The sequence below is a fragment of the Amblyomma maculatum genome, chromosome 2, assembly GCF_055883805.1.
Source record: "Amblyomma maculatum isolate TAMU_Amacu chromosome 2, ASM5588380v1, whole genome shotgun sequence".
Classification (NCBI taxonomy): domain Eukaryota; kingdom Metazoa; phylum Arthropoda; class Arachnida; order Ixodida; family Ixodidae; genus Amblyomma; species Amblyomma maculatum.
The window spans coordinates 96893472-96917899 of record NC_139345.1 but is presented as its reverse complement, the minus strand read 5'-3'; the positions used below and the strand labels follow the sequence as shown (position 1 = coordinate 96917899).

Sequence of the window (24428 nt, the reverse complement as noted above, 5' to 3'; positions counted from 1 at the left end):
GTATACGTACGCAGGGGTCTGAAAGCTAACGCGGCAAGCGCAGTGGCCTGTACAGTGCCATCTCGCAGCCATTCAAAAACTGAATTTTCCAGCGCAGGAACTCCTGCTTCCTTGTTTTTCCGACAGGCGAGAGATGGAACCCATGCTGCAAAGGTGCTGATTTGGTTCGTCGTTGTTACAGAGGATGAGGATATAATTAATAACTTTAACCGAATCGGAGCACTACCTCCAGCAAACGTAGTAGAAAACAAAAATTAACAATACAACCGCGTGCAAATTTTAAATCCGAAGTCGCAAACCGTTTTTCCGAAAGAAACAATGTCATGCCAAAGCAGTTTTCCGAGTTAACAGTGCGCCTATGATGTCATCATTCAGTGCAAAGTAACTATGAACCTCGGAGAATACACTATACGAAGTCTCATTAGAGAGGCGGAGTATATTTAAAATGCCACGAAACGTATGCCGTAAAAGTCGACACCATGGCCCATAGGCAAAGAAAACTTACCAAAATAATGTTCCGGTTTAGGCCAGCCCCAATGAACACAGCAGATGGTTAACAGTCAGCGAATGTTTTGAAGAAAAAGTATGACAAAATATGCTACGGCGTTTTTGGAGCCAAACAATATTTAACGCGCCTCGATAAATCTGCGTTGTAAAAACCTACATACGCCTGAAATTTAGCTGTCTGCTCTTCCGAAAGTTTCAACGTTCCCTCTTAAAGGCGGCCGCTCAAATGATACAAGCTTTTACGCTAAAAGTAGTCATCGCTTGGCACGAAAAACGAACCGTTCACAACAGCAGACGACGAACAGTCCGTCTGCTCACCCGAATGTCATTCGCGGTCGTCGGCGTCGTCTGCGATCGAATAGAGCGTCGGCTGCGTCGCCGTCTGCTGCAATGGACCGTTCCCCATCGAAGTTTAAAAATGCCTTTTGAATGTAGTTTTGTCTATGGGCAGCTTAATTTGAATGAAAGGTATTAAGAAAATTTAGTACATACGGCAGCTGTATACGAGAAGCTTCCGCGATTGGGAGAAGCACCCAGCGCATAGCGAGCGTGTGTGCGGTATGTACGGCTTCACAACATATAATTTAGCGGCGTTTATAAATAGATTACCCGCGGAATGACTCAGCATACTTTGTCACACATTTATTCAAAGCACTCGCTAACATTTAATGATAAGCAGCTTCCATTGTTACTGTACTAAACAAGAAAGATACTGCGGTAAGTTGTGTTTATATGTATTCTAAGGGCCCTACCAGCTCGTACCCCTATAAGTCAAGCAGCGTTATATAGATACTCCGCCTTTGAAATGGCATTTCATATTTTCTCAGTCTGTTCTAGGATGTTTGTTGTTGCTCTATACCAAAAACAAAATCATAGGTGCCCCCGTGAAGACATACAATGGCTTTGAAATCTTTCGCTTCCACATATTCTCATAGGTGGTAAGCCTATACATTTCAACCCCAGTCTGCGGTGGAGTCGCGAGCGCTCCATTTGTTTGTGAATACGGCGTTTGTCTATAGGTGTAAAGCCCACAGGAAACTTGGTACTAACTGCTTCAAGTTACAGATATCCTGGAGACGAAATACATCAGCTAGAAATTGGAGCGTTCGCGCAGCGCATTCATAGAAAACAATTTGTGCGTCGCATAAGGCAATCCACGCCCTCTACTGCGGAGCAACAAAAGAATTAGAAGATTTTACTTCTTGCGAAACATCAAACCGCCTGCAATGAAAAGAAAAGAAACGAACACGCGCTGCGTGTTTGCTGCTTATCATGCGCGGCCATATAGCCAAACGTGTCTATCGAGCTTTCTCATACGCGAGAGCAACGTGCAGACGGTTCAGCGAACGCACGCAGAGGTAGGGATTTCTGCGTACGCGAGCAACGTATACGCAGTACGCAAGAATCGTGATGCGTATGACGCATGCGCAATAAGCAGCACGCAGGCCGCCTACGTACGCAAGGGTTCTGCGTATGCTTACGTACGCAGTACTAAAACTCTCTAATATAGTCCGACGTAGTCCGTAGTCCGTAATATAGTCCGAATATAGTCCGACGTAACGTCGGACTATATGGGCGCATTGATGGTCGCGCGCCGCTCGTGAAGCAGGTTCCGCATTTTTCTGTGAATTTCCTGCCCAGTGTAATAGCGTCCACGATAATTTTTCCAAGCTGGCTGATTCTGAAACGTATGCTGAAGGGTACATGCATGAATATTCACGCGAATAGCAATAGCACCTGTCTCACCCGAGCTGCTCCCAAGGTAATTCAAAAGGGTAGCTCTACTAGGTAGCTTGAGTAGCATCTCCCTCCTTGCGTGCTCGTAAGCTTTTGAGGAGAGGTGGCGCAGCACGATGCAATGGCGCACTACGTCTTCAGTCCAAGTTGGTTTTTTGCGGCGAAAGTGAACAATTTGATCCCATAAAAAAAGAGCGGAAATATTCTTCTCTTCTGTCTGCTGACGAATGTACTGCAGATTACCGAAATTGCAATCATTTTTCAATTTTTCAAGCTCTGTTTTGTAGTGGTCTACAGTGCGTCGAAGCTTTTCAACCTGTTTTTTGAGATCCCTTTCTCTGCGTTTCAATCTTCCTCTTTCATTTGCAAGTAAGCTGGACACTCCAACATTCACTTGAATTGCTTGCCGCATTTAGTGTCAAGCCCACGCAGATACAAGGTTCGTGCTCTGACCTGCAGTAATTTAGATTGAATCGAGGCAGCCTGATTCATTATATCGCACTAGACTCGAGGAATAAGCAGGTTAAATGTAGCATTGGCAGCGCACTGCATGGCGAGTTGCTTTAGACTGAGTGCACATCAACTCTGGCCCAGACAACCACGCACAAGTATTCCCCAAAAATGAGATCACGCCGACACTATACAGGAAACCTCGCCGCACAGGAAAGCTGATTGTTCACGTGTACAGCGCTGAGTGCATTGAATTTGCCGAGATACTTTTTGCGGCCACATAGAATGTGATAGCGTATTAATGCATGCGCCACTAACTGTAAATGATTTCCTGAAACCGAGGAAAGTATAAGGTATTTCTGATGTGTGTGATGTTAATATATAACGGTAAATTAGTAGTGTAATTATTTTGTTTTGCAATGCGAATAAATTTCACCCTGTGAGAGAACTTTTACACACTTGACAGAATTTACAATAATCAGCGATTAATTTTCAGTAACGTTAAAGTGCAAGCTACGAATTACTCGCTGCGAAGACAACGTTATAAACTGCGCATGGGCACTGTCATGTTCTGGGAAGCAATTTTACAGGCTGAAAATTTGTTTATCACTAATTATTTAGCAGTGACTAAATCTTATGCGAAGTAAAATATTAGAGTTGCTTCCAAAACAGATGCCGGATATAAAACTATTCCGAAAGAAATGGAGGTCATCTTATCATGCGACTATAAAAATGTATTTATTCGCGAACTAAACACTGATATTTAAGCCCGCATGAAGCTGGTTTACTCCCCTTGTCAGAAATGACGAGTTTTGTCGGAAGACAGCACTTGGACGAAAAGGAATTGTAATGATTGTAATAGGCTACCAGTAAAATACATTGACCTAGGTGTATTATGTAATATTTAGGGTAACAATTAGGTGCAGGGAATATGTTTCCCAAACATTCGAGCATTTCTCTCAAGCAAAATGTGCTCACTAAAACTTTTACGGATGCACAGAAGCCTTCAACAACAAAAGAAAAGAAATGCATATTGGCCCGGGTTCGGCTATGACGGATGATTGCAGAGGCTGGTTTTGGTGTCGTTTTTTTTTTTTTTTTCATTATTAACACCACATTTACCACGTGGGATTGTTTATTGTGCAGTCAAATCCCACAGCAGAGGAACGCCTTTCGAAACGGTTGTAATTGAATCCCCCGTTCTCGAAATCAGCAGTCCAGCGCCCTTACCATTGAGACACCGCGACAAAGGTTTAAAAGCAAAAAAAAAAAAATAATAATAATAATAATGATAATAAGTACTCACACAACTCTATCGTGCATATAGACGGCACAGCAGGCACCCTTACCATTGAGACACCGCGACAGAGGTTTAAAAGCAAAAAAAAAAAATAATAATAATAATAATAAGTACTCACACAACTCTATCGTGCATATAGACGGCACAGCAGGCATAGAGTGGTCTGTTCAAACTGCATTCTGCTATATGAAGCAGTCTGCGGTGGCATATATGTTTTAGTAGCTGCGGTATTCCAAACAGAAACGGGAATATGCGATTTCTGAGCGTTTGCATTAACTCTTATTGACGGCAACGACCTGTTTTGCTTTTACACGGCGGTAACGACAGTACCACTTCGTTTGAGACATTGCATGTCAAAGGATCTCAAGCGCCGAAGACCGCGATGGATGATGTCCTTATCCAAGCATGACATGCTCGATACGGACAAGTATATATATTTTTTTATGAAGCATGGGGTTATAGACTGTTAATATTTATTTTGCAAGAGGCATATAGATAAGCAAAAGCTTACAGGAACTGCGAAACAAACAAAAACACTCCTGTACACGCCGCATGCGCGCGTAAATCACTGCGGGTTGGCACGCGACGCGAAAACGCATCCACACTGAGTAGGTTTCGCCGCTGAGCCGCAAGGTGGCGACACTGCTCGATCAGACCAATCAGACCTACAAGAAATCGGTGCGGTCTTTGCTCACAAAGCGCGCACAGACAGAGATCACCGACTTGGTTGCTGGAAATAAATTTGTAGTCCTCTCGGGCTCTTCTTGACGGGTAACATTTTTTCATGTAATGCCATTAAGGCAATGCGCAAAAAGACAACACAAAAAATTACCGACGATTATGTTACTTCCTAATGCGAAATTTTAGCGCAGCAAATAAGCTGTTTCACCTTTTCGATAGATTGAGGCAAAGAAATCGAGCAACACATGTATGCGCTATCACAGAATTTTTTTTTTATTTTTCACACGTATTCCTTTAACAAAGACTCCCTTCTCGGCGGCGGCGATGAGCTTCTGCTTCAGCCTCACTTACACCTGGTTGCTCTCGACGGTGGCGATGAGCCTCCGCTTCGGCGGTGCGAACGGCAGGGTCTTCTCGACGGCGGCGATGAGCTTCTGCTTCAGCCTCGCTTACTGCTCTGGATTCTGGCGGCGACGGCGCTGGGCCTCTGCTCTGCTCTGGCTCGTTTAGCAGCAGCAGCAGCAGCAGCAGCAGCAGCAGCAGCAGCAGCAGCAGCAGCAGCAGCAGCAGCAGCAGCAGCAGCAGCAGCAGCAGCAGCAGCAGCAGCAGCAGCAGCAGCAGCAGCAGCAGCAGCAGCAGCAGCAGCAGCAGCAGCAGCAGCAGCAGCAGCAGCAGCAGCAGCAGCAGCAGCAGCAGCAGCAGCAGCAGCAGCAGCAGCAGCAGCAGCAGCAGCAGCAGCAGCAGCAGCAGCAGCAGCAGCAGCAGCAGCAGCAGCAGCAGCAGCAGCAGCAGCAGCAGCAGCAGCAGCAGCAGCAGCAGCAGCAGCAGCAGCAGCAGCAGCAGCAGCAGCAGCAGCAGCAGCAGCAGCAGCAGCAGCAGCAGCAGCAGCAGCAGCAGCAGCAGCAGCAGCAGCAGCAGCAGCAGCAGCAGCAGCAGCAGCAGCAGCAGCAGCAGCAGCAGCAGCAGCAGCAGCAGCAGCAGCAGCAGCAGCAGCAGCAGCAGCAGCAGCAGCAGCAGCAGCAGCAGCAGCAGCAGCAGCAGCAGCAGCAGCAGCAGCAGCAGCAGCAGCAGCAGCAGCAGCAGCAGCAGCAGCAGCAGCAGCAGCAGCAGCAGCAGCAGCAGCAGCAGCAGCAGCAGCAGCAGCAGCAGCAGCAGCAGCAGCAGCAGCAGCAGCAGCAGCAGCAGCAGCAGCAGCAGCAGCAGCAGCAGCAGCAGCAGCAGCAGCAGCAGCAGCAGCAGCAGCAGCAGCAGCAGCAGCAGCAGCAGCAGCAGCAGCAGCAGCAGCAGCAGCAGCAGCAGCAGCAGCAGCAGCAGCAGCAGCAGCAGCAGCAGCAGCAGCAGCAGCAGCAGCAGCAGCAGCAGCAGCAGCAGCAGCAGCAGCAGCAGCAGCAGCAGCAGCAGCAGCAGCAGCAGCAGCAGCAGCAGCAGCAGCAGCAGCAGCAGCAGCAGCAGCAGCAGCAGCAGCAGCAGCAGCAGCAGCAGCAGCAGCAGCAGCAGCAGCAGCAGCAGCAGCAGCAGCAGCAGCAGCAGCAGCAGCAGCAGCAGCAGCAGCAGCAGCAGCAGCAGCAGCAGCAGCAGCAGCAGCAGCAGCAGCAGCAGCAGCAGCAGCAGCAGCAGCAGCAGCAGCAGCAGCAGCAGCAGCAGCAGCAGCAGCAGCAGCAGCAGCAGCAGCAGCAGCAGCAGCAGCAGCAGCAGCAGCAGCAGCAGCAGCAGCAGCAGCAGCAGCAGCAGCAGCAGCAGCAGCAGCAGCAGCAGCAGCAGCAGCAGCAGCAGCAGCAGCAGCAGCAGCAGCAGCAGCAGCAGCAGCAGCAGCAGCAGCAGCAGCAGCAGCAGCAGCAGCAGCAGCAGCAGCAGCAGCAGCAGCAGCAGCAGCAGCAGCAGCAGCAGCAGCAGCAGCAGCAGCAGCAGCAGCAGCAGCAGCAGCAGCAGCAGCAGCAGCAGCAGCAGCAGCAGCAGCAGCAGCAGCAGCAGCAGCAGCAGCAGCAGCAGCAGCAGCAGCAGCAGCAGCAGCAGCAGCAGCAGCAGCAGCAGCAGCAGCAGCAGCAGCAGCAGCAGCAGCAGCAGCAGCAGCAGCAGCAGCAGCAGCAGCAGCAGCAGCAGCAGCAGCAGCAGCAGCAGCAGCAGCAGCAGCAGCAGCAGCAGCAGCAGCAGCAGCAGCAGCAGCAGCAGCAGCAGCAGCAGCAGCAGCAGCAGCAGCAGCAGCAGCAGCAGCAGCAGCAGCAGCAGCAGCAGCAGCAGCAGCAGCAGCAGCAGCAGCAGCAGCAGCAGCAGCAGCAGCAGCAGCAGCAGCAGCAGCAGCAGCAGCAGCAGCAGCAGCAGCAGCAGCAGCAGCAGCAGCAGCAGCAGCAGCAGCAGCAGCAGCAGCAGCAGCAGCAGCAGCAGCAGCAGCAGCAGCAGCAGCAGCAGCAGCAGCAGCAGCAGCAGCAGCAGCAGCAGCAGCAGCAGCAGCAGCAGCAGCAGCAGCAGCAGCAGCAGCAGCAGCAGCAGCAGCAGCAGCAGCAGCAGCAGCAGCAGCAGCAGCAGCAGCAGCAGCAGCAGCAGCAGCAGCAGCAGCAGCAGCAGCAGCAGCAGCAGCAGCAGCAGCAGCAGCAGCAGCAGCAGCAGCAGCAGCAGCAGCAGCAGCAGCAGCAGCAGCAGCAGCAGCAGCAGCAGCAGCAGCAGCAGCAGCAGCAGCAGCAGCAGCAGCAGCAGCAGCAGCAGCAGCAGCAGCAGCAGCAGCAGCAGCAGCAGCAGCAGCAGCAGCAGCAGCAGCAGCAGCAGCAGCAGCAGCAGCAGCAGCAGCAGCAGCAGCAGCAGCAGCAGCAGCAGCAGCAGCAGCAGCAGCAGCAGCAGCAGCAGCAGCAGCAGCAGCAGCAGCAGCAGCAGCAGCAGCAGCAGCAGCAGCAGCAGCAGCAGCAGCAGCAGCAGCAGCAGCAGCAGCAGCAGCAGCAGCAGCAGCAGCAGCAGCAGCAGCAGCAGCAGCAGCAGCAGCAGCAGCAGCAGCAGCAGCAGCAGCAGCAGCAGCAGCAGCAGCAGCAGCAGCAGCAGCAGCAGCAGCAGCAGCAGCAGCAGCAGCAGCAGCAGCAGCAGCAGCAGCAGCAGCAGCAGCAGCAGCAGCAGCAGCAGCAGCAGCAGCAGCAGCAGCAGCAGCAGCAGCAGCAGCAGCAGCAGCAGCAGCAGCAGCAGCAGCAGCAGCAGCAGCAGCAGCAGCAGCAGCAGCAGCAGCAGCAGCAGCAGCAGCAGCAGCAGCAGCAGCAGCAGCAGCAGCAGCAGCAGCAGCAGCAGCAGCAGCAGCAGCAGCAGCAGCAGCAGCAGCAGCAGCAGCAGCAGCAGCAGCAGCAGCAGCAGCAGCAGCAGCAGCAGCAGCAGCAGCAGCAGCAGCAGCAGCAGCAGCAGCAGCAGCAGCAGCAGCAGCAGCAGCAGCAGCAGCAGCAGCAGCAGCAGCAGCAGCAGCAGCAGCAGCAGCAGCAGCAGCAGCAGCAGCAGCAGCAGCAGCAGCAGCAGCAGCAGCAGCAGCAGCAGCAGCAGCAGCAGCAGCAGCAGCAGCAGCAGCAGCAGCAGCAGCAGCAGCAGCAGCAGCAGCAGCAGCAGCAGCAGCAGCAGCAGCAGCAGCAGCAGCAGCAGCAGCAGCAGCAGCAGCAGCAGCAGCAGCAGCAGCAGCAGCAGCAGCAGCAGCAGCAGCAGCAGCAGCAGCAGCAGCAGCAGCAGCAGCAGCAGCAGCAGCAGCAGCAGCAGCAGCAGCAGCAGCAGCAGCAGCAGCAGCAGCAGCAGCAGCAGCAGCAGCAGCAGCAGCAGCAGCAGCAGCAGCAGCAGCAGCAGCAGCAGCAGCAGCAGCAGCAGCAGCAGCAGCAGCAGCAGCAGCAGCAGCAGCAGCAGCAGCAGCAGCAGCAGCAGCAGCAGCAGCAGCAGCAGCAGCAGCAGCAGCAGCAGCAGCAGCAGCAGCAGCAGCAGCAGCAGCAGCAGCAGCAGCAGCAGCAGCAGCAGCAGCAGCAGCAGCAGCAGCAGCAGCAGCTGAAGCAGCAGCAGCAGCAGCAGCAGCAGCAGCAGCAGCAGCAGCAGCAGCAGCAGCAGCAGCAGCAGCAGCAGCAGCAGCAGCAGCAGCAGCAGCAGCAGCAGCAGCAGCAGCAGCAGCAGCAGCAGCAGCAGCAGCAGCCGGAGGACTTCCACCGGTCGTCTCGCTCATGGCTCAGAAAGAACTGGCAGATAATTTCGCAGTGGCGAACGGCAGCGGCAATTTCGGCTCGGGCGGTACACATATACAGATCCGCCGCCACCGATCTGGCTCTCTGATTGCCACCGCACAGGGGTTGCATTGGAGGAGGAGCGAAGAAAGGAATTAAGTTCGAGCCGGCGCTTTGACAACCGGAGAGACTCGCAGGAAGAGGGGGGGAGGGGGGCGGCGTGCACACCCATCGGCAAACGATGGGGGCAGAAGCGCGCGCAGCAAGCGGACAACGCGAAAAAGGGAGGAGGGAAGAGATAGCAGCGACTGACATGCTGCTGACGCCGATAGTGAGTCAACCCCAGCTGCGGAGTTGGTTTCAGGGACAACGCGCCGCCGATGCCGACGCAAGCAATATGATACCCTCGCTTCCGCAGCTCCAAGAACCAGGTCTAGCCGTGGGAAGGTGGTCACGTATTCGTCGACGTGCCGGGGCCTACGTGAAATAGCCGGCGCGTCGGCAACTGAAGAGCACCCTATCCTCCACACAGGAACAGGAAGGGGGGGGGGGGGGGGGGAGGGGGACCATCCCCTCCTCTTTCTGCATGGCGGCGACGGTGTTCTATGCAGTCACGTTATCTTGACTCTCTAGCGGCGTCAGCGGCATCCAGCGGTATCAGTCGGTCGGTGCTAGCGCTGGGGGGATGAAAGGGACAGGGTTGCCAGGTTGGGCTATAAATAGCCAAATTGGGCTACTTTATGTTGTGGTTGGCGGGAAATATTGTTGGTTGGCTATTTGGCTATCTTTGGGCTATTGTGCATTTTCGCTTGAAAGGTCCAAACCATTTCAAAAGCCTTTTCTCCAGAAAGGTTTAGCAGTGGGCCGCGATGCTGTGTGTACAGTAATAGCAACCAGCGCACTTTTCTTTCCTAGAAGATACTGCCAGTGTACATTCTAGGCCCACACTTTGGTCTCACAAGCTGTTTGCAGCACTGCGAAAGGCAGCTAGGGTAACCTTGTCCAACCCGGATCATGTGCACAATAGGTAATTTGCTTCTGTGCATCTCTCGCCCTGCGAATTGGTGTTGGTCCCACAAGCTGTTTGCAGCACTGCGAAAGGCAGAGGTAACCTTGTCCAACCCAGATCATGTGCACAATAGGTAATTTGCTTCTGTGCATCTCTCGCCCTGCGAATTGGTGGGGGTAATAGTAGGAGCACAAATTATCTATTATAGTGCGCCGAGCACAATTGCCTATTCTAATGCACGAGATCCTAAATGGGCCAGGGCTTCCCTGCCTCACAGTGCTGCAAAATTCTTGTGAGACGAAGTATATATTTCGACTGTCAGAAAGACGGGCCTTCGCAGCCTGTGGTTCGATGAATGTTCGGCATAGGGGATTAGGGTACAGATGAGTGAATGGGGGACTTCGCACATGACGGGGTTGGTAGTGAGGTGTGCCTGGACAAAAGCTCGAAGCTCTTTTCCTTCCCTTTCCTGCTTCCCGGCGTTGCCGATGGTGTTAAAGTGGTCTATTGAATGGACAATTTGCAGAACTCAGCTTCTCTGTAAGGCTTGTTTTCCAACAGAAATTTCTCGTTCCAAGATGCGCCACTCATTATTCGAAGAAACGAGCAGACGGAAGTCTAGCTCCTTTCTAAGTAAACCCTTCAAGATCACTAGGGGAAAGGGGGTCGGATGGGAAAATTGTTTGAATACCCTTTCTATGTGAAATAAAGAATGAGGATTGTCCAGCAGCCAATTGGTTCTCGAGCATGACTGAATACCATTCGTCGCACTTCCGCCCTGCGAAACGTTCGCGACTTATTGTGAGTGCCCCCTTAAGAGGTGCCTGCTTCTTTTCATTTCACCAAAGACTGGGAGTGAACGAGACTTTTCGATTAGAAAAGAATTCCGCAAGTTGTGCATTCGGTTCGTTCGCTGAAACCGTCAACATACCCCCCATTCAAACACACGAAAAGCAAGTACTGGTGACAATTCAAGGCAGTCCTGTCCATCTTACATTCGGCCATCTATCACCCCCGCAGTTTTAATTTCCCCTGCACCACTGGCAACCACTGATTCCGCAGCAAGAACTTTGAGCACAGCGGTGGAGGTTTAACAGTCCGCATATAGTGAAACGTGCTTCTCGACGCCACTATGGGCAAATGGGCGAAGTACGCGCGGACGTACAGAAAAGAATGGGAAAAAGATCCTGCATTCAAAGGTACGTTGACCATCTTTAATGTTTTAGTGCTTGTTTGTACCAGTCCAAAAATTATGTTCCGCTTTTCGGAGTGCATTCCATGTGACCATGCCAGTCTCGATCATTAGCGCGTGACAAATTTTTCTTTTTGATTACAGATTGGCTTACGCGCTCACCCTCAGGGGATATGGCCTTTTGCACAGCCTGCAAAACAGAGCTACGTGCACACGTGCAAGATCTGAAGGCACATAGAAAAACCGAAAAGCATGCTAGAAGCATGCAGTCGTCGACTGCACCCGAACAAAGGCAAATGGATAGATTTGTCACCTCGCAGCCAAGGGCCGCCAGCAACAGACATGAAGCGAAGATTGCGGAGCTGCGTTTGGCGGCGTATGTCGCCGTACATGGTTCGCTTGCTACCGCTGACCACCTGACGCCGCTCATCAGCGACTGTTTCAGAGATTCGACCACTGCGTCGTCGCTATCCATGGGAAGAACCAAGTGTACGGCGTTAGTGAACAAGGTACTTGGACCAACCTTCAAACAGATGCTTTTGGATGAGCTGAAGGGAAGAAAATTTTCGTTGATCCTGGACGAAAGCACAGACGTGTCTTCGGCAAAAGAGCTTGCCATTGTGGCAAGGTTCTACTCGAGCGAGAGCAGCGCAATTGTAACTGCGTTCCTTGGACTAGTTCCAGTTCTGGACGCATCATCTGGAGGACTTTTCTGTGAGTTGAAAAACTTCCTCGACAAGTCTAATCTCTCTGTCAGTGACTGTGTGGGTATAGGAACTGATGGAGCCAGTGTGATGTGCGGGCAGCACAATAGTCTGTACACAAGAATGAGGGAAGTTAACCCAAACATCGTGTTGGTAAAATGCGTATGTCACTCCCTTCACCTTGCTTGTAACGAGGCAGTGGATGTACTACCCACACAGATTGACTACCTTGTTCGGGAAACCTTTAACTGGTTTTCCCACTCTCCAAAGCGTCAAGAGTTTTATAAAAGCATTTATGCTGCGATTAACTCTGGATCAACCCCCAAAAAGTTGGTTGGTGTGTGTGCGACGCGTTGGCTTAGCATTGCTGGTGCTCTCCGTGCAATTCTTGACCAGTGGCTGGAACTGAAGGCGCACTTCGATGTCGCAAAAACAGCTGAGCGTTGTTACTTAGCTAAAATGTTGAGTGAGATGTACAATGATGACCAGAACTTTTTGTATGTGCAGTTCTTGAGCCCCATTGTTAACGAATTTGACAAACTCAACAAAGTATTTCAGAGTGAGGACCCTGATCCATCAAAACTTTTCGAAGACTTAAGCTCGTTTGTGAAGTGTTTGCTTAGGCGGATCGTACTTCCCGATCATGCATCTCCCGATTCAGCTTGGGAAAGCCATTTGATGCATGTTCGAGCCTGTCAGCTGGGAAGCGTCTTTCGCGACTCCTTAGAGAAGTCTTCCCTCGGCGACGACAAGAAAATCGCCATTCTTGAGCGTTGCCGAAACTTTTTGGTCGCTTGCATCAAAAGCACATTAAAGCGCCTTCCAACAAATTTTAAGGTATTAAGTGAACTTCACCTCTTGCACTGCAACAATATTGCCAAGTTTTCTTTTGATGCATTCTACAAGGCCTTTGCAAAATTCATAGATCCATCAGTTGTTTCTGCAATGGAATCCGAATACTGCCTTTTGCAATGTAAGCTTAGTGAACTCCGAGACGACTCCGTGACAGTATTTTGGAAAAACGTTCTGCGTTCCAAAAACAGTGCTGGAGTCAGCCTATTTCCGTTGCTGTCGGAGCTAGCCATTTCTCTACTCACGCTGCCTGTATCCAATGCTGCTGTGGAACGAGTGTTTAGCCATGTCACTCTAACAAAAACCGACTTGCGGAACAGAATGTCTTTGGAAACCTTGGAAAATATTTTGCATGTGAAATTTGCACTGCTGAAAAATGGTAAATGCTGCAAAGACTTTGTGCCGTCAGATATTTTTTTGGAGCGCTTCAATACCGCCGCAATGTACAGTGAGTGATGTTTGGATACTCTTTTTTACATTCATTTGGAAGTGAATTCAAAACTTCACAGCAGACATGTTAATAAATGTTTGAAATAAACTGTGTACTGTAACTATGAAGTTTTCTGTTTTGGCTATTTGGGCTATTTTTATGGTTCGACGTTTGGCTATTTTTGGGCTACATCGAGCAAAAAATTTGGCGGGTCACGCTGTGAGTACCTGGCAACCCTGGAAAGGGAGGCGGAGCTGGTTACGAGGTCGACGCCGACGCGAAACCCAGGAACGGACGCCAAAGAGCTGCGCTCTAAAAAACAACACAAAAAACAGAGGCAACGACAGGACGAGCGCAATCCTGATCGTTGCCTCTGTTTTTTGTGTTGTCTTTTTTGCGCATAGCCTTAATGGCATTACATGATTCAAGCCAACTAGCCCGACAACAACTCTTGTTAACATTTTCTCGTTTCTTGTGCGCTAACTGCGCCGGTCATATTTGCTGGCCGCATTTAATTTTGGAAGCATTAAGGCTTCGCAACTATGATATCGCGGTAGCTTTTTGGGTGCCGCCGCACCTTATGTACCAAATTATAGGACCGAGAGATACCTCACTCGATTTAACGAAATTAAAGAAATAATTTACGGCTCCCCTCAACTTCGTTAAATCGAGTTTCAACTTGTATATGCACCCAGATTTCCTCACTGAACGTCGATCGTGCAGAGCCAAATCTTTGGACATTTTCCTAATATTAGGAAAACATCTGTCCAAATGTCTGTCTGTATATATAATACGTCTGTAATAGATGTGAATGCAGCAGAAGGCTAAAAATAAAGATATTCGCAATTCTAATGAACGACAAGGGGCGCTGCGAAGTCTGGCCACACTGGGCAAGATCGAGGTCTGCGCGCAACTCGTCCCTTTAAAATGTATTGCTATAGTATTGCTATTCCTTGCTTGTGACGAAATTTGTGGTGTTTTGTGAAGAGTGGTCGCGTTTGTGATGGTTCACGCTTCATTCTGACATGCCCCAAGTGCCCCAGGGACTATCAGACCGAAGTTCAGGCGCCGGCGTCGCTGGAGATCCTCAAGAAATAGTGATTAGGTGACGAACGTGTTTATGAAATCTACCGTGGAGAAAAGCAACGTGTTATTGCGTCGCCGATGCTTCTACGGAAGCACGTTGGCACTGCACTGTGTCTACATATTACTACAGGTAAGGACCTCAACGATTTCGCAATTATTAAGCGTGAATGGAAAGACGCCGCTCTCATCTTACGAGCCTCCGGTCGTCGAGCTTGTTGCCACTGCGATCAGCAGCATAACCTTTTTGTTTTCCCCCAGTTAGCGGTAAGTTTTCATTTCCACGAATAATATGCAGCTATTAGTGACGAGAAGGGTCATCATAAATATTTTAAACGAATGTGGTTTTTGATGAGATTTGACTTGTGCACGATAGTGCAGTTTATTTCACTGAACTAGTGCAACAATTCTTTCGTGATTGATGGTGCCGCTTGCATTGCTAGGTGTCAATTTAAGCACTCAGGTGTCATACGTTTGCGTGTTATGTCGCTACGCCTACTGTGTGTGTGACGTGCACGTGTGCATTTGCTTTCATCGAGAGTGCGAGCGTGATAAGTGATGCCTTCGAAAAGCTTGCGGGCTGCGTCGCCTCTTTCGCGTGTTTATTTACATCTAGGCTACCGGATATTATAAACTCGTTCTCTAGCGAGGCCCTAGAATTTTCGCTTCCTCAGGCAGTCTGTGATCGAGAAGCTTGTTAGTATAAATTCCGTATTGTGTTGTATTCACACGCTGCTCGGCCCGCCTGGCTTGTGTCTACCTGTCGACAATGTATTTCCAACCCAGTTATAGGGTTTAAAAAAAAGTTGCTAAGAAAGTTGTTAAAACGGCAGACAAGAAAGTAAACCATAAAACTGTGCTTTCTGTTGGCCTGCATGGTTCGTCATCCTCAATTTCGTCTTGCTCCTTTGATGCTTGAACCAGTAAAGTGATTCAACAACTGAAGTGAAAGTGAAATTATTATGGCACCTTTGGCTCCCCTACTGTGCACTCTACACAGCAGTTACCAGTTGTTGCAAGGCACATGCCCTGGATGTGTGTGCCTTTCTCATTCGGATGCCTAAATCGATGCGCCTAAATCATTCGGACCATAACATGTGTTACATGGTATCTCACCCATTACTTTGCCACTGGCCTGGTTTCAGGTTAAGGGAGCATGGCACCGCTGGTGCAGGATAGGTGGAAAGAGGTTTATGGCACCAGCTTCTGAGTTTGGAACTTTTCTAGCTACATGATATATAACCCGTTCTCTAAGGCTGCAAGTACCACTAGGAAGATATTTCAGGAGAGAAAAGTTCTGTTTGAGGAAGAATATGCTTCTACGCATTTTCGGTACTAACTCGAGCATGGTATAAGAGCGATTTGTCCTTCCTTTAATGTGGTAGACCTATTTACTAGACTGTGAAACAGCATACGATTGTTATTTTAATCTGTTGTCATAAACATGTTTCTTAAGATGTTACATATCTTTGGCAAAGGAATTGAGCAATTTTTTCTCCAATTTTAGTTGCAGACTCCTTTGTGAAGTTATTTTATTTGTACTCAGTTTGCAGAGGCTTTCTTCTATGCTTATACAATTTCTATGAACCATACTGCTCGTTTCATTTACTGCTAGTATTTTTCATTGTTCTAATTGTGTTTTTTAACAATGCAGCTGAAAAGGCCTGCCGTCCACATCAACCTATTGCGCTGAAGAGGACCGGCGGATGCTACACACGCCGCAGAGGGCGACAGAAGAACAGTCGAGTCAATGACACTGAATATTCTCTTGAGTGACTCGGATATCAAAAGGACTGCATCACTGCAATTATCATATATATCATCCTTACCAGGCAACAAGGCTTGCTTCTCAGCCACTTAGTGTATGCCAAATAACACCCCCAAAGACTACAACACCTTATAATTCGAGGAAAATGGTGCTCTTTACATTGCAGAAGTTTAGAGCTTGGAGGTAGCATGGTGCTGTATTGCATGACTAAGAAATAAAATTTGATGCTTTGTCAATTTTACGAACTATGCATCTGCAGTCTGTGCAAACAATTTCATGCAAAATTCTTATCAGACATTTATCCATTGCTCACTCGAATCTTAAAAGCAAACCTATCTGTAGTCTAGCCACGATTGCTTGAATACCAAAAGAAAATTTTCTAATTCGCACTGAGTTGCCTGAACAAGATAGGCATCACATTATTCCAGTTTCCTATCACCGGGTGCTTTGTGTCCATGAAGCTGGTAAATTAAATTCAATTATGGAGCACTTGAATGGTAGGTGGGTGACACAACTCGCCTGAACGCCATCTAAAATAGTCGACTTTGTCTTTTCCAGTGATGATTATTGCATATTGTGAATCTATGCTGTGATGGTGCTGCATTCTAGGCACCTTAAGACTTGTTTGTAAAAGTGTACTAAGCAAAAATCATCACAGTTCCTTCACAAAGGCTGTCGGAAATTCCTAGTCGACGCTGAGAGGAGGCGAAAATATTTGGGCACCGGACCTTCAGTAAGGAAGTTCACAAACTGTTAGACTGCCACACATCTCCCTGGGGCTCAGTATTGTGCTTATCTAGTATTGTGCTTATCTGATTGTGCTTATCTAGTATTGTGCTTATCTAGGAGGCCCGATACAGCCTTGAGCTCTGGGACCTCCTTCTGTATTATTTATGTAATACCTGTTTTCATGAATAAACAAACTTTCCTCTTCATCTTCAAAACAACTTTGTACATCAAAGCCCCACTCCACATAAAGTTTAAATCTGTAGGATATACAGTGACAGTTTTTCAATTAAACATTTTCTGGTACCTCACATACCCCACACATTGTAGCTTATGGTCTTAAGCTTGGTTTCTTAACTTAAAAATGATTTATGAAGACGAGCAGGCTTCGTGTGTCTTTATACAAGTTCATCAGTTTATTTCCAACATCTTCTGCATTTCATATATCGCTCAAATAATTAGCTCAATTCCTTCAAACCTTCTGCTGTTGGCTTTGATAAGCCCAGCAAAGGTTCGCTTGATTGAAGTTCTTACACTGTTGTTTGCCCTTTTGACATTTCTTTGTGCTTAGATTTTCACGAGTGTTGCATGGCTACTGCTGATGGAGATTGGTGTTCATTTGTAAAACAATACTTTGGTGAGTGTAATAATATTTTTCCAGCTAATATGTTGTTGTGCAGTAGTGATTCTGCAGGTCTGCACTCACATATAGATGCATGCCTCCAGTATCCGCCTATGCAAATTTTTCTACTATGGCCAGTGGCTGCGTTTCGATGGAGGCGAAACGGAGTGGCGTCCGTGTGCTGTGCGATGTCAGTGCACGTTAAAGAACTCCAGGTGGTCGAAATTTCCGGAGTCCTCCACTACGGCGTCTCTCATAGCCTCAGTCGCTTTGGGACGAACCCCACAAACCAACTAAACCAACCAACCCCCCCCCCCCCCACAATTTTGGGAAGGCGTTCAGCCACCCATGCCGCTGCAAGGACTAACATGGGTGCCACTCAGGGAATTGTAACAGCACTTTGTAACAATACAAACGAGTGCCATGGAAAATGCGCATTCTCCTTACCTTCTCTGATGAGGCGACAGAGTGCCAGAGGAAGCAGCTGAAACATCACTCTGGCATAGTACAAAGCATGGGAACTAGAATCTCCCATCCTCTCTTGCTTCGAGCCCTCAATCGCCTTGGGCATAGAGGCTTTGCAGCCCTTTCTATGTTATTCTTGGCAGAATAAAATCATGAATGGCACATCAGTGGAAAGAATCAGTTGACCTGGGATTCGCATGTTCGAGAGTTAATAAGCTCTCATCAGTGACAAGTGCAATTTCTCGTTGCCGTACTTTTCTTCCTTCTAAAATAAAACTTAAGATATATAATGCATTATTCGTCTCGCGTATGAATTATTGTTCTTTAGTTTGGCTCACAACTACTAAAACAAACATAGAGAAAATTTATCTCCTTCAAAAGAAAACCATTCGCCATATAGCAAATCTTGGTTACTTAGCCCATACTCGACAAGCTCTCTAGACATATAATGTAGTAAGGATTCAAAATATGTGTGAATTTCGAGTTCTGTTGTTATATTTTCCTTCCAGCTTCACAACTCTAATTAAAGATGCCACCTTGCTGAAAGAAAATCAGCATCTAGTGAACACACGTAACACAGACAAGTGGCTGGTATCATTTTTTTGCATGGACTATAGGCTGCAGACATTAGGATATACTCTTCCCTCAATTTTAAATAAATTAAAAGATATAAATCAGTCCACTAAAGCTGCACTGCATCAGTATTTTGTAATTATGTAACCCATTGGTATCTTCCAGAGTTATAAAGTTCTCTCTTATTTTCATTCATAGCCTCTGTTATAATTTCACACTTAAAGCATTGTTAAAGTCGGCACTATCTGCGGTCATTTTTTTTTGGTGATTCTGTGAATATATCTGCTAGTTTGTTTTGCTTGCAGAACTGATATTTAGATGCTGTTGTGATATACCTATGTTTCCATTGCATTGCTTACATTAGTGATCCGGTTAGCTGCATTTAAGGCATGAAAAAAAAAGTATTTGCTTCTTGATATGTATGCATATTATTTTATTGTATGCTGGCCTGCTTTATAACAGCTGCGTGGGTCTCGTCAAGCTGTTTACTCGCAGCTTTTAGCCCAGGCAGCCGACCAGAACATTCTGGGAAATAAAATAGGAATTGAATTTGACTACCAACACGTATGTCGATGGGGCTACAGGGTGCAGGAGGCAAGTGGGAAGACAGCCTTCCGATGGGAAAGGGTTCTATACCTTACCGGAGAAAGTGCTGTTGTATTTGTTTTTGATGTAGTTCATACAGTGGGGCCCTGGGTAGGACCAGGCTAGCAATACGAGTTGACTTGTAGGCCAGGCCACTGGAAATTACTGCCCTTATTTCTTTGTTAACAAAGTGATTGAAGGAAGGGTAGTTCACACCATTCAGAGCTTGGACTCCATGCTTAGTCATGTAACATGGTTAGGTTATAACCATTTAGGTGCTTAGGCCCTAACCAGTTAAGTAGCAGAAAGTAGACGTTTTTGCCAATTCATTTTTGGTCCTTCCAGTTTTACTCTGAATATATATTGTGCTCTAAATATATGCTCTGCTACCATCATCTTCAAGCATGCCTCCTGGTCTTCCATGTCGAACTACACGACTGATATGTATTCTGGTGTTTTTTGAAGATAACATCTTTGACACTGAATGGCACTGTGCTCCTTGCTGAAAGTGAGGACAGGGCCACTTTGTGTTTGTCATAGCTGTTCAAAGATCAGGACACAGAAGAACAGTGCAACTGCCATAGAGAAAACTAATTTATCATTCCCTGGTTTTTAATAAAAATATTTCATGTATAATGTCTGAGTGTGTGTTCTTATAATAAAACAACACAGTTCCTGCTCACTGCAAGCTGATCGTAGCAATGATGGAGTTGTAGCAGGAAAACACTGCTCTAAAAATTAAGCATTGATAGATAATACTCATGTGTCAACCCAAAGTGAAAGCATGAAGTGTGGCTTCAGTGACAGTGGAAACACTATGTTCCAGTCAAAGGCTGTGCTGATTATGTTGTCTATATGTGGTAAGTAGTTTTGCCTTTCATATATGCTGCACTAATAAATTTTTACCAATGCTTTATGGTACATAGCTGCCATATCTCTTGTTCTTTCTTTACCTGATGCTCATTTATATTTTCACACAACTCGAACAATGCCACGCTTGCTGCTGTTGCCTACATAGCTTCAAAAGATGTAAAATGGAAAAGTGAGAATGGTGCAGAAAGCAATACGTTTCAAGAGAACTATATGTCGGGCGCAGACATAGTCATGTACAGTATGTTGTTACTATATAGACATTGATGCAATAGTGCTTTGTTAACACAAGTGTGCAAGTTTACTGAAAGTAGTTTGTGACACCTTTCACAGTTAACTTGTTGCCGAGACTGTGTGGTTTATTTACCACTTAGCAGGATGCAACAAAATGTGCGGCTGGGTGTAAATGTTGAAAATGCTTTGCTGTAAAGAGAGCAAGCAATCTGATATCAGGTGCAGGACGCACACGGCAATTACTGCTTGTGCCAGATGATATGCCTTTAACCTTGTATTTCGCAGTGCGAAAATAGAGCATTAGAAAAGTGACATATTGATGTGTTGGACATCTAATATCAAAGAAAAACAAGATTTGAGGGGAAGCCTCAGTTCGCAAGCAAACATTTCAACAAGAGGACTTATCTTCGTCCAGGTGAAGACCGATCCTGCTTGCTTGTAAACTGATCGCTCATGCTCAACCCTTGTTTGGTTTTCTTTGATGCTGTGTATACATCTTGCCTTCAGTCTGGTGAGTGCTTATGCACACTTGCGATACTCTTTTGCACTGCATATGCAGAAAAATGTTCAAGAAGTTGTGGAATTAAGTAAATACTAGCTGCTGCCGAGAAAGCCATCTCCTTTAATAGTATGTCATCAAACATGAAAAACTAATGAGTGCGTTGGCTTGCTTGTACAGCTGATAAAGCTCCTCTTGACAGCTGTTTTATGAAACCGCCTTTAGAGCAGCCGCAAATTGTTTCTTGCATTGAATTGCCGGGTGTCCAAGAAAGCACACTCTACCTATATGCAAGGAAGTTTGTGTGCATCAGTTTTGTATGACCAATCTGCATTCACTTTCACTTATTCATGGGGGTTATTTATGCTGCAGTTGACGAGGTGATGTGTGGATATATCTGCAAAATCATTCATTTGTTTTATTGATATCCTTTTCTTAATGTGCAATGTTTACTTCACTTTTACTTCAGCATATATCACATGTATGGAATATCCCAGAACTAAACTTGATTGTGGCAAGAGGTATGAAGGGCCATCAGGAGCTTGAGTTCAAAAGATGAGCTGATCTAAGTAACATTTTGAGCACAGATAAGCTGTTGATTTCAGAGATAACACTGTTTCCCGGTTACTATGTTCAAAATTTCAAAAATTGTGGTTGTATAACACGTTTTTGTCAACTGGACATGTGAATGAAAAACTGATCAGCAGCGCAAACCCACCGCAGTTGCTTTCTTGCAATGCCTTGATGCAAAGGGGCGAGGCATCAAAAAGAAAGCCAACGAGCCAACATACTTGGCACCCGTTCCCGCGGAAATGTGATTTTATGAGGAGAAACACAGTGACTTCTTTGCAGCGCTTTAGGGGCATAGGGGTGAACCACTTGATAACTACAACTAGCCGCTTGCATACGAGTGGGTCGGGTATGGGGAACACAGCGTTAGCAAAAACTCTGATTGTAAGCCATCACGATGGCTTCTCCACATCTTACTGATGTAAGGAGGCGAAGTAGCCAGAAACAACAAGGAAGCGACCCCGTTTTGCCATTGCCTTCCACAAACCGGCTTTGTTGTTAGTGAATCTCTTCGGAATTTAGGACGATGCAAATATGGACTGAATTCTGTGAGAGTTAAGAAAAGGAGTTGTGTATACTGAATGTCTGCTAACCTACACTTTTATGCAGTGAAAGCCTCCATTATAAATGCCTTTGTACCTTATTCAGCAGTTAAATTTTTTTAAATGAGACAATTCAGATTATACGTTTTCCTGGATAATACGTTTTTTCCCGCATTAAAAAAAAAAACATAACGAGGTTTTTATAATACAAAAAGAAGAATCTTCAGCTTAATGAGGACATTTGCCCACACAAAAATCATACCTACCATTTGCTAAGTCTCATCTGTTCCAAATCTGTGACCAAGTTTTCAGTGAATGAGGATTTGATAATTTAAGAATTTAAAAATTGCAGATCAAGAATGTGTGAGATTGAGAGAGAAAAGCTTTGCAATGCTTCAAGTCAAAAAAGGATGCAGACACATCACTGATCGAAACGTACTGATGTAATTTACTTTTAGGAACCAAGCCATTGTAACACATTCACCTTTCACAAGTATTGCTGCAGTTTAAAGATTCGACACCCAGTTTACAAGCTCAAAAGCAATTCATTTTTCTTTGAAGGAGGACAAAGCCGCAAGATTCAAGAACAGCTACAACATTCTAAGAATGTGATCATGAAAAATAAGACGAAATTAAATTGCCACGCTTCCAAACATTCACAAAAAAGGGACTCTGAACAACAAATTAGCACTTGATAACAAGAAACTGCCCTTGAGCCTACCATGAAAGAATACAATGACAAAAAAAGAACGACATGGTCCGTCATAACAATAATGGTACATTGCAACATGCACAACTTGATCTCGACAATGGTGTGCAGCGCGGATGACCTAACAATGTTTGGTTGCATCCTCTCTTTTTTTTTACATTTGGAGTGAATATCACCGGAGCATGGGAGCACACAACCGTTGCAGTTCTCCCATTCATGTAATTCCTCACAGGGACACGAGCAGAAAGGTGAGGACAGATCACGCCAACTATGCAGTACGCAAAATTAACTTGGCCCATTTGCATTCCAGCATTTCTGCTGCTGCTGCAACATTCTGCTAATAGCACAGTCTCTGTAAGAGTCACAAGGAATGATGAAAAACTGCAAGAAAAAAAAAGCACGCACACAGCCCAGGTGTTGGAAGCAATATAGGAACACTGCTATGTGCACGTGGCTTCTGTCCTGGCGTTCCACAGGCAGTCATTCTGAGGAATGTGGTAAAACAGGCACACACCACCACAGAAGAATCACATAATCACATCCGGTCTGTGAAAGAGGCAGTCTCTGCAAGAAAAGGTGCATCACAGCCTGTGCAAAAACTGCACGAGGTGGCGGCAGCTGACGACGTGGAGTCTTGCAGTGCAGAAGCATTCTTATCCACATAGGTTTTCTCCAGCTTCAAGCAACTTGCGAAGCGATACATGAAGCGCAATTCACACGTGTGAAGCTTTCCTAAATTTTGGGACAGCATTAAAATTGATGCATGCATGTAGTTTTCGTCCCCTGTACCAAAGCGACTGCAGAAAACCCAACTGCCCTCTTTTTAGAAAGTCAATATGTCAACCAACAAACAAATCTGCTAAGGTATCATTTGCCATGATAGAGTAGCAGTATGGTGACAACGTTGTTGAACAAATACGTACTACTTGGAAATCCTTCATAGCCACAACATGCCACATTCTACCATCTCTTGTCTCTCATTGCAGCGAGAGTGTTTGCGAGTGAAGAAAAGTTTTCGCAGTGCTTTCTGAACTACATTACAAAAGAAAAAAAAAAAGACCGCTAAGAAGTGCAGCACGATTCGCTAAAGGCTTGAAATATGGTTGAAAACCCTTCCAGATGCTCCGCAGAGTGTTCACGTATATTTCACTGCAGCTGTTTCTCCAGATGTGGTCACCTCCTGCAGTAGCCCAATGAACGGGCAAGTGAGCGCGTGTTCGTGCACAGCCGTCGTCATCTCCCACAAGTTCAACAAAGAAGGCACGCATGTACCAGGTGCCCAGGAACGATTCCAGGTTCTGAAAGAGCAGCAGCAGCCAAGTCCCGCGGTCGCTGCCCATTCCGTTTCTCGCTGGCAGGCTTGCTTGCCTTCGCGGTTGCGGTTTGCCAGGCGGGGGGAGTGGTTCTGCTGTTTGACACCCTAGGAGGCCTGCCACTTAAACTTCCCCTGCATGATCCACCGCTGCGAAGCTCTGCCGTCACACTCCCTCAGAACAGGCAGGGAGGGGTCACTTGGCTGGGGCTGATCTAGGCAGCGTGCCGTGTTGACGTGCTTGAACGACTGCTCCTATAACATATGAGACACAAAAGAGGCGTGTCTTGCAAAGCAAAACCGAAACAAGGAGGAAAGAATTGTACTAGCTTTGAAGGCACTTAGTTGGCTCCATCATCGTTATCAGCAAAGGATTCTCCCATATTACTCCACTTAACCCGGTCATGTGCCACTTGCATCCACTTGACCCCTGCGAGCTTCTTAACCTCATCCGCCCACCTAATCTTCTCCTGCCACCTGCTACGCTTTCCTTCCCTTGGTATCCAATCTGTTTCCCTTTTCGAACATCGGTTATCCTCTCTTCGCACTATGTGCCCTGCCCATGCCCATTTCTTCTTGATTTCTACTAGAACGTCATTAACTCTAGTTATTTCTCTGACTTACTCTGCACGCTTCCTATCTATGTTGCACCTACCATTTTCAGTTCCACAGCTCTCTGCATAATCTTCAACTAAAGTAGAAGCCTTTGGCTCCATCAGGGCCAGACTAAAAATACATACAGTGTCGTCGCAAAGTGCAGAAGGATTCGCCAACACATAATGATGAGAACTGAAGTTCTGTGGACTTAAAAAGTTGATGTGGAAGAGCTTCATAATTGGCAACACTCC

At 47.4% G+C, this 24428-nt stretch overlaps 1 protein-coding gene across 3 annotated transcripts in view; it reads right to left on the bottom strand.

The window, feature by feature from the left end:
* Positions 1 to 21984: 21984 nt before the first annotated feature.
* Pgant5 (polypeptide N-acetylgalactosaminyltransferase 5) overlaps positions 21985 to 24428 on the bottom strand; it is a 276290-nt gene continuing 273846 nt past the window's right edge. For all 3 annotated transcript variants that reach the window (XM_084594794.1, XM_084594795.1, XM_084594796.1), the window contains one exon: positions 21985 to 23835. In XM_084594794.1, the coding sequence (XP_084450920.1) occupies positions 23689 to 23835 (147 nt within the window). In that variant the 3' untranslated portion in view covers positions 21985 to 23688. The remainder of the gene's footprint in view (positions 23836 to 24428) is intronic.